The sequence below is a fragment of the Odontomachus brunneus genome, unplaced genomic scaffold, assembly GCF_010583005.1.
Source record: "Odontomachus brunneus isolate Ranch 3 - 2012 unplaced genomic scaffold, Obru_v1 Obru_scaffold_139, whole genome shotgun sequence".
Lineage (NCBI taxonomy): Eukaryota > Metazoa > Arthropoda > Insecta > Hymenoptera > Formicidae > Odontomachus > Odontomachus brunneus.
This window is the reverse complement of record NW_022639589.1, coordinates 165,483-176,409: the sequence shown is the minus strand read 5'-3', so window position 1 is coordinate 176,409 and position 10,927 is coordinate 165,483. Positions and strand designations below refer to the sequence as shown.

The window sequence follows — 10,927 nt, the reverse complement described above, 5'->3', positions numbered from 1 at the left end:
CTTTCCCCAAGATTTTTACATTACAGTAATTTCCTTGCTAACAATGAAAAATGCATGAACGTTCGAGCGAGCGAAACAATCGTCGGGACACCGCGTATTGCTCACGTATAGACGAGACAGTGTGAGTCAAGCGTTTTCTTCGTGTGTTTCACACGTATTTTAGGACGGCATTTCTGTCCAGACGTCTTATAATGCTATTTCTCTCGTTCTTACGTTTGCGATAGAGGATGGAAGATCGCCGCGACTCCCACCACTATTCCCTCTCCAAGCGTCCGACGATCGTATACCGCTAGCTCCCTCCGCCACTCCGTGCTGCTCTTAGCTCACCTACACGCAGCAGTGTATGAGTGACGCGTTATCGTGTGCGAGTCACACGGATATTCGGACGGCATTAACGCCGGTGCGTGTACAAAAGAATAATGAGTCACATTTAATTCGATTTCCGGAATCTTTTAGAGATGAGAGATGAAACATCGACCTGTAAAGTTTATCACATCTTATGCGAGTCGCTACTTCTAACATACAGATCGATATTTCATATCTCACCTCTAGAAGATTTCGGAATTCAAATTAAATTTTACTTATTGTTTTATATGCTTTCGTATTATATTCTTTCGTATTATACTATCGTATATACTTCTGTATATTTTTCATTTTGCTTCCGCCCAATCAGTTCTTTCAATTATCAGTGAATTAAGCCTACTGGAGATACCACTTAATCCTTTAAGTCATACAATTAAAGGGGTAAATAGATTTTCATATCATATATAGCACAATAAGTTTTTGGAGTCGCTAAAGTCAAATCCGTTATCAGATTTGTAAAATTTAAAATGATAGATCCAATATGGTGATGGAATTTTCTAAAATTATTGAAAATTTCCTCTATCTGCATGAATGCGTTCGCCCATTTTGAGCCATCCGCGTCCAATCATCAATCATATATAATTTTGTAGATAATAATGGTAGTATTTAAGAAAAAATAGTTTTACATCCTCAAACCTCGGCCGAAAGTAGTTCTCACCTCCTAATGATATTATTTTATTCATTTAATGACTCATTATCAAAGCTGTCTAACATAACAAATATATCATTGCTCAGAAGGTATCCATATATCATTAGAAAGATATTTAGCATATCGTAGATATCAAATTATTGACATAATATAGGCACAGCAGCCTACAGTACGAGCACTATTCTTACATGTACATATATTAGGTGAAGTAAAAAGTTCTGAGCGTTTTCCGCTAGATGTGTTTAGTGAGCTATATCTCACGATGCATACATCGCATCGGGTCATACTATACGGAGATTTAAAGGTGACATTACGCTTCAAAAAAAGTTCTGACAGTTTTGTGTTTGGTCAAGCCAGTTGTGTGTTACAGCGTTCCAAAATGGAGGTAAAAAAAGAGAAAATTCGATACATTCTTCAGTACCACTACGACCAAGGTGAAAAGGCGGAGCAGGCGGCCAAAAAAATTTGTGCTGTTTATGGACCCAATACAGTATCGAATGCAACAGCAAAGCGGTGGTTCCAACGATTCCGTTCTGGTAATATGGACGTCGAAGATGAGGCACGCTCTGGTAGGCCAATCGTCGAAAATGTCGATAAAATCATGGAAATCGTCGAGTCGGACCGGCATGTGAGCACTTATTCCATTGCCCAGGAACTGAAGATTAGCCAGAAAACCGTTTGGAACCATTTGCATAAGGCTGGTCTCAAGAAGAAGCTCGATGTATGGGTGCCACACGAATTGACGCAAAAGAACCTTTTGGACCGAATTGATGGCTGCCATTCTTTGCTGAAACGTAACGAAATCGACTCATTTTTCAAGCGGATGGTGACTGGTGATGAAAAATGGGTCACATACGAGAATAACAGCCGGAAAAGGTCGTGGTCCAATCGCGGTGAGCCGGCCCAAACGATCGCCAAGCCCGGATTAACGGCCAAGAAGGTTTTGCTGTGTGTTTGGTGGGATTGGAAAGGAATCATCCACTATGAGCTGCTCCCATCGGGCCAAACACTCAATTCGGACCTCTACTGTCAACAACTGACCAGATTGAAGCAGGCGATCGACCAGAAGCGGCCAGAATTGGCCAATAGGAAGAGTGTTGTGTTCCATCAAGACAACGCCAGGCCGCACACATCATTAACGACGCGCCAGAAGCTCCGAGAGCTTGGATGGGAGGTTCTATTGCACCCGCCGTATAGTCCAGACTTGGCACCAAGCGATTATCACCTTTTCAAGCATTTGCAAAATTTTCTTGATGGTACAAAACTGGCCTCAAGAGAGGCTTGTGAAAATGAGCTGGTCAAGTTTTTTACCAATAAGGACGAGGACTCTTCTTCAATCGCGGAATTATGAAATTGCCTTCAAAATGGACAAAAGTTATCGAACAAAACGGCGCATATTTGATCGAAATCGGATAATCCTAACTATGTTAATTTCATCGTCGAAATAAAGCGAAAAACCGCTCAGAACTTTTTACTTCACCTAATATTACAATAATATTCTTTAATAGAATCTTTTCCTTCAACATTTGTTTGTTACCGCCGTCACCATTAGCAGGTACCTTGGAAAAAGAAATCTTTAGGAAAAATCCTTAGTTAATTGAAAGCGTGAAAACATCGTGTAAAGATAAATAATAAACATATTAGCATAATAAACATATAGCAGCTCTAATAAACTATTGAACAAATAAAATGATATCATTAAGAGATAAAAACTACTTTCGGCGGAGGTTTGAGGATATATATATATATATATATATATATATATATATATATATATATATATACACAGGGTGGGCCATTTTATTCAATACACGCAAAAATCTCAAAAAGGAGAAATTTTTTCAAAAAATGTTTCAGACAAAAGTTGTCGGGTTCAGAGGGGGACATCAGAAGGTGACTTTGACTTTGACCTCGGAGCTCATTCTGGTTATTCAAAAGTCAACTTTGCATTTTAAATAAAAACATTAATTTTTTTCTTACGGAATTTTATTCTTCGTGAAGAAACTAACAACTTTTGTTTGAACGAATTTTTCGTACGACTTCCATTTTCTCAGATATTTACGGAAATATCTACAAAATTATTGGTTTTAATAATTTCTTACCGAATGAAGAGGGGCAAAGGTAGAGACGAGCACAGGAGACATGGACAGCAGATCTTAAAGGATAACAACCTTTGACTTTGAAAGACTGACAGCTGAACTATTTGATATAGTACATTGTTTCTCTCTGTAGTCGCCGTGCGCCTCGGGATTGCGCAAGAGATGTCGCTTCCGAACGGCATCACTGAGCGTTATCTAGGGAGGGGAGAGTGTCGTGAGTGTGGAGCGTCAGGTAGCTCAGTAGTTTAGAGTAGTCGCCCGGCAAGCGAAAGACCCGGGCTCGAGTCCCGGCCTAGCAAAACCGTGCTCTGGATATTTTTCTCTCTCTGGAACGAAAAGAAACGCAGATCTCGAACGCACGGCGTCTCGTCGCCACCTAGTACGCCCTCCTCTTTCTATGGAATTCTACCAACTTTACCGAAAAATGGTAAAAGATAAAAATTGTTTATTTTCTTCTCATAGAGCTCCAGGAATTTTTCAGAATTTTTTATAAACTTTTTAGTACTTCAAGAAAATGCAGTACTAAGTTAACTAAAAAATTCTGAAAAAATTCCCGAAGCTTTATGAGAAGAAAATAAACAATTTTTATCTCTTACCATTTTTAGGTACAGTTGGTAGAATTCGAGAAAAAAATTATTAAAACCAATAATTTTGTAGATATTTCCGTAAATGTCTTAAAAAATGGAGGTCGTACGAAAAATTTGTTCAAACAAAAGTTGTTAGTTTCTTCACGAAGAACAAAATTCCGTAAGAAAAAAATTAATGTTTCTATTTAAAATGCAAAGTTGACTTTCGAATAACCTTCAAAATGAGCTCCAAGGTCAAAATCAAGGTCACCTTCAGATGTCCCCCTCTGAACCCGACAATTTTTGTCTGAAACATTTTTTGAAAAAATTTCTCCTTTTTCAGATTTTTGCGTGTATTCAATAAAATGGCCCACCATGTATGTAACTGTGCGTGCGTGTGTGTGTGTGTGTGTGTGTGTGTGTGTGTGTGTGTGTGTGTTGAACTTTTTTTTATTTTCAGCTATCTGAAGGTTTAATCTTGATTCACCAATAGTCATTTATGTAATATTGTTGAAATATATATATTTTTTTTTTAACAATATTTAATAAATGATTATTGGTAAATCAAGATTGAATCTTCAGGTAGTCGAAAATAAAAAAAAGTTCAATGTTAAAATATATATTTTTTTTTGTAATCATATTAAATAACTATTTGTGAATCAAGATTAAACTTTCAGGTAGTCGAAAATAAAAAAAAGTTCAATGTTATACTGATAAATACTACATAATATAATTTTAAAAAATAGATAAAAGGGATGACATATATGTCACACTGTGACTCAAAAGGTTAAAGAAAAACATATCAGCAATCATATCTCATGTGTAATGTGAACAGCTATTGAAAATAAATATTCACAATTAAAATATAACAATTTCATTAAATATATTTTATTTTTAAAACAAGATCCAAAAGTTATTTTATTGTTCTCCTTTCTACGAGCTCCATAACGTTACATGCGGAGACGCACTTCTAACACTCGAGCAACTCGTAAACTTCGCACAGGGCGACAAAGCAAAGGAGATAACGCAAGATGGAGCCTTGTGAAAATCGATCGAAAAGTGTATCGCTTACCGAACTCTAATCTAACTTATAGTCAGATGTCCTGCATAAATCATATAAGTTTTCCTATTAAGTAATAGTTATAATTTTGCTCCTGATACAAAGTAATTATACTTGCTAACTAATATAAAGTAAAGGTAACAAAAAAATAGTTCTGTTGATAAGGTTTTCAACTCCGATACTCTCTTTTTTATGATAGTTTTATAAATTCTCCTAAAACTTTGTAGAATCATTAACTTCATCGATGATTATAAGAAGTTACTTTTATTATAAAATATTGTAAAATAATTCTTTTCACGGAAAACTGATATTGTAGTGCAGAGAAATCAAATAAAGCAATATAAATACCTTCTCGTCCAAAGCCTTGTGATGTTCGAAGAGACTTTTTAGAGCTTTAAGTACTTCCACCTCGGACGATACGCCGGATTGTGCAGCGGCTTGACGTTTCACAACCGTCATTCTGAGCGATCGCTCGTGTCGTGATACTAAACATTCCAAATGTTCTAGTAGGAGCTGCAAGCATTAACAACGAACCATATTGTATCAATCATAAACTGATGCCAATTACGAATATAATAATTAAAATGTTAAACAAATTCAATTACGCACGCGTGTATTGTTTCTTTCAGCTTTCAACTCCGAGATTTCTTCTTCCCTTTCTAAGATGTTTTCTCGCGCTGCCGCCAATTCTTTCGTCAACTGTGAAAATTCCTGAACAAAAATGAAATGAAACACATTAATACGTATGCAGAAAGATATTTAATATAATATTTATTGGAAGTTTGCTAAACATTTCAAACGCATAAAAGCATTTACAGTGTTATATTATCTATAATTTGTATTTTCTAGGATTTTATTTGCTGTGTGTATTGTGACGTGGCAGCCTCGGAGACGCCCGTCCCAATAAGAAGCGCACTGATTTCGTGACCACTTTCGATTATCGCGTCTCGGAATAGCTTTCGTTTTTCGTGTGAGTCCTTAGGACAAATTTCTGAAAATCATTGCAAGCAAGCGAAGCAGATACGTAGGTCATCGCATCCCAGAGTTTGTGCCCCCTCGGCTTCTGCCAGCCACCAAAACGAGAGGAATCCGAGGATGACGTGGGACGGTCATGGTGTCCCGACGTGGTGCGGCCTTTTCCGCACCTGACGCCTACTCGTTCGTTTTCGTCGCAGTGGTGATCTGGGACAGGCGGTAATTTGTCGACGCGGCGGACAGGCAACTGTTCGCCTTCACGATCTGAATCTTTCGCGAATCACGTCGCAGTATATATACACACACGTGTATACACACATATATATACAGGATGTCCCGTGGCAAGACGTGGCAAAAGAAAAATATAAGTAGAAAAAATGTACAAAAAGTGAAAAGTGAACAAAAATTGTAAAGATCATTTTTCAAACAACCACGTAATTCGAGATATTAATTAAAATATTTGGACATATCAAAATACGGCGACGCGGCAGGCGGGACATACAGATCGCCGCGGCCGGCGAAAAAAATGAACGATTGCTCGCGGGCCTATCTTATAGGCCGTTTGGCACATAGAAATGGATAGCTCCGTGTATGCATACGTGTACGTGCGCTCGTCCATTTTCTTCGCCGGCCGCGACGAGCCGTACGTCCCGCCTGTCGCGTCGCGCGCTCTAATTTGTCCAACTATTTTTATTAATATCTCGAAATTGTATATAGTTGTTTGAAAAATGACCTCTACAATTTTTGTTCACTTTTATCTTTTCTACTTATATTTTTCTTTTGGCACGTCTTACGCGGGACATCCTGTATACATATATATAAAATGGGACACCCTGTACACACACACATGCACGCGCGCGCGCGCGCGTACACGCACACACGCACACACACACACAGGCACACGCGCGCGCACACACACACACACACACACATACACCTCGATACAATGATTTTTCGCAGATATTCGCATTTGAAAAATAAGAACGCTTTTTACTTCAAATGCGAACAACTTTGCGAAAAATCATCGTATCGAGATGAATAAAAAAGCATTTTAAAGAGGATACTCTGTATTTTCGTATATCTTTCCTCCTAATGAGCTGCAATTTTTTGTTTACACTGTGCACTGTCGCAAACTCGGACTATTATTTTTCAATTTCGCATGCTCTCGCTTTGTGATTCGCCATATTCAATAAATTTATTACGCATTATTGACATGAATCGATTCTTAAAGTAGAGATTCAAAGCTTTATTTTAATTTTTTATAGATCTATCTATCTTCATTATTGATGAAGTTATCCGTTTGAAGGTCGATTTTTTTCCACATTTTTAGTATACCGCTTTTTTCGGGTGAGAGTATACAGAGTGTCCCACAACTGGTAAAACATCTGTTAAGGGTAGGTAAAGGATGAAATTTGGAACTGAAAATTCCTCTTGCATTTTTGGATCCAATAATTAGTTACTGAGATATTAAGTAATTAATTCTGCCAATCCCTTAGCGCCCCGAGTAAGTGCTCAGGGCCGTGGGACGTCGTGGACTCCTCAGAGGTTTTACTTGTCTCTTTTTCTTCCTTTTTTGTATTGCAGAGAAATAAATATAGATGAGTGAGTGAGTAGGTGGATGGGAGCCTAGAAAGCCTAGAAAGGTGGACCGGGGCTAGAAAGGTGGCAAGTTTTCAATGTGTGGATCATACATGAGTGTTTTTGTATGCGGTTATGAGTGCATGGATAATTTTAATGTTTTTGGTGCGAGTGGGCGAAGTGCTTGCACTTTATATGCCGGAGGGGGAAGACATATATGATATGCTTCCTTCGAGTGCGCGGATGACTTGAATGTTTTCTGTATGTCGGTGATTGAGTATCGTGAATAATTTTAGTGTGTGTGCACAAAAAGGGGAAAAAAACAGACAAGCAGGGCCACGGCGTCCTACGTCGCTGAGCGCTCACTCAGGGCGCTAAGGGATTGGCAAACTTAATTAATTAATATCTCATTAATTAATTCTCGGATCCAAAAATGTAAAAGGAACTTTCAGTTCCAAATTGCACCCCCTACCTACCCCTAACGGGTGTTCTACCAGTTATGAGACACTCTATATATATGTTACACAAAAAATTATGTGATTAATAATATTAATGATTAATAATACTAATAATTGAACGCTGAAATATCCAAGTATCAAATTGAGAAAAACTTAACATCACGGATCAAAAACTCGGCGTGCCCCAATTAATATTGGGAGTACAAATAAGTCTCCGCCGTTTGACAAAAGATGGCCCCACCAGTTATGGTTGAAATTGTCAGATGTAAAACGTCATATCGTAAGATTGGACATCTGGCAACACCATAACCTTGAAATATTAGCGATTTTGTATCAGCATCACATAATTTTTTTCATGCGAAAATGTCGAGTTTTGAGCCGAATAAGCGTCATTTGCGGGAACTTTTGATTTACTTCTTTAATTTGAAGAAATCTGCAGCTGAAGCGCATCAATTGCTTGTAGAAGCATATAGTGAGGCTACTTTAAGTGAGAGAAGTTGTCGTGAGTGGTTTCAAAAGTTTAAGAACGGTGAGTTTGACGTCGAAGACAAAGAACGTAGCGGAAGGCCGAAAGTGTACGAAGACGCGGAATTAGAAGCATTATTGGAGAAAAATTCGTGCCAAACGCAAAAAGAACTTGCACTTACATTAGGAGTAACTCAACAAGCAATTTCACATCGTTTAAAATCGTTGAGAATGATTCAAAAGCAAGGAAATTGGGTTTCATATGAACTAAAGCCGAGAAACATTGAACGTCGATTTTGCACATGTGAAATGCTGCTTGCCAGGCATAAACGAAAGGGCATCCTATAGTCACTGATGATGAAAAATGGATCCACTACGATAACCCAAAGAAGAGGAAATCATGGGGACCACGTGGCCATGCTTCAACATCGATAGCCAAGCCGAATATTCATGGAAAAAACTCATGTTGTGTATTTGGTGGGATCAGCTTGGTGTCGTGTATTATGAGTTGCTCAAACCGAACGAAACCATTACTGGGGCTCTCTACCGAACACAATTGATGAGATTAAGCCGAGCACTCAAGAAAAAACGCGCCCACTACTACTCCAGACACGACAAAATTATTCTCCTACATGATAATGCTCGTCCACATGTTGCGGCGCCGCTCAAAACCTACTTGGAAACACTCAATTGGGAAGTTTTACCCCACCCACCGTATTCACCAGACATTGCTCCCTCTGACTATCACTTGTTTCGATCGATGACGCACGGCCTGTCTGAACAGCACTTCACATCATATGAAGATACCAAAAATTGGATCGATTCGTGGATAGCCTCAAAAGATGAAACGTTCTTCCGACGCGGTATCCGTATGCTACCAGAAATATGGGAAAAAGTAGTGACTAACGATGGACAATACTTTGAATAAAACATAAGGTACTGTTCTTTCACAATAAATGTCCAATTTTTGATAAAAAACGGCGGAGACTTATTTGTACTCCCAATACATCATTCTTCAATATAAATATATATAATGCTACTATTAATTTTATGTATATTATTTAAAAAAATTTGTATATATACTATGGGGAAATCTATATTAATGTTTCATGAATTCAAGACTATGTATCGCCGTATATAGGAATAACTTTTCTGTATGAATATATTTATAAGTTTATTTATGAATTTATTAACTGGGGCACGCCGAGTTTTTGATCCTCGATATTAAGTTTTTCTCAATTTGATACTTGGATATTTCAGCGTTCAATTATTAATATTATTGATACTAATCACATAATTTTTTATGTAACAAGTACTTAAATATACGTACTTGGTTTATTATATTGATCTTATTTTTTTTTTTATTATAATTAATTTAAAATATCTACACTTTGATTAAATTAACATGTACTTTTCGTTTTGTAATTTTTGTTTTGATACGTACTCGACGTTTTTTTTTTCTTTTGTAAAGACTGTTTGTTACGATCTCACTGCTTTTTGTATAATTAGGTACAAATCTTATTATATTACTTTTACAGCAAAGAAATTGTATGCATCTTTGGAATTTCGTGCAACTGCATTTTTTTATTGTGGAATCTTTAATTAAAATTCATTTTGTATGTTTACTACGCACAGCGTTTATATAATGTCCATTAGTTATACTTTCACCATTGTGAAAAATTGCACTAACAATTTTATGTATATCTGTGCCTATACGTATCTTTGACGTAGATATACCTTTAATTTTTAAATTTGTGATTTTAAACGTTTTGTTATTAGCAGTTTTAAATTACTATAATTTTAAAATAAAAATATTTTTTGTTATTATTATCTCATTTTTCTCAATTATATTAAGTTTTCTCCAAAATAAATACATACTTTTTACTATTTTTTCAACTTGTAAAATTATATTCTATTAATTCTTGTAAAGTATATGGTTTTATCAACTTTTCTGGCAATTAAAGTAATAGAATATAGTTTGACTGAATTTCTAAATTTGTAACACACTTTATTATAAAATTTTCTTCATGTAGTAATGTATCTTTTCCTCTAATGTGAATTCGCAGACTGCGTTCCAATATTCACCGTCAATGTTGAAACTCTATACGTATACACGACACAAACTATAGATTTTCAGTACTGGCAGTGAATATCGGAACGCAGTAGTAATTATTAAACTTTATTGAATTTATCGATGAAATCACTATTTTCTAGTTTATTTGCGAGTTTACGCTAGGCGAAAAGATACATGATCGATTTAATGTTTACTGCACACGTAATATGCGCCCATTCTGATTAATGCAGCCTATAATTTTTATCATGTTTCATCTACGAAAATCTTTTCTATCTTGCCAATTAATTTCAAATTCAGATTACACATTTGCAATGCGGATTGCAAACGTTTCAAGCGCAGACTGATAAAACTATAAGAAAACTATAAGACTTATAAAACTATAAGAAAATGTACGTGAAATTATAAATATAGCTTGATATGTACATCTAATGGTCGATCATAAATCTTTTCCTCTAACATAAATTCGTGAATCGATGGCAATCCTTATAGATACATGCTGCTTATTGCAGCCTATATATATTACAAACGCAACGGACAAACGCGCATCGCTTGTGTGTATGCGTATACGTGTGATCTGAAGCTTAATCGCTTGGCGGTGCAAACGCGGCTTGATGGACATACTGATTCGCTTATGTGCGTG

The 10,927-nt window shown here is 36.7% G+C and overlaps 1 protein-coding gene across 1 annotated transcript in view; it reads right to left on the bottom strand.

The window, feature by feature from the left end:
• LOC116850252 (liprin-alpha-1) overlaps window positions 1-10,927 on the bottom strand; it is a 655,857-nt gene that overhangs the window by 595,852 nt on the left and 49,078 nt on the right. Inside the window, exons 2-3 of the mRNA XM_032828294.1 lie at window positions 5,347-5,448; window positions 5,086-5,250 (exon numbers count right to left, since the gene is read on the bottom strand). Coding sequence (XP_032684185.1) covers window positions 5,086-5,250; window positions 5,347-5,448 — 267 coding nt within the window. The remainder of the gene's footprint in view (window positions 1-5,085; window positions 5,251-5,346; window positions 5,449-10,927) is intronic.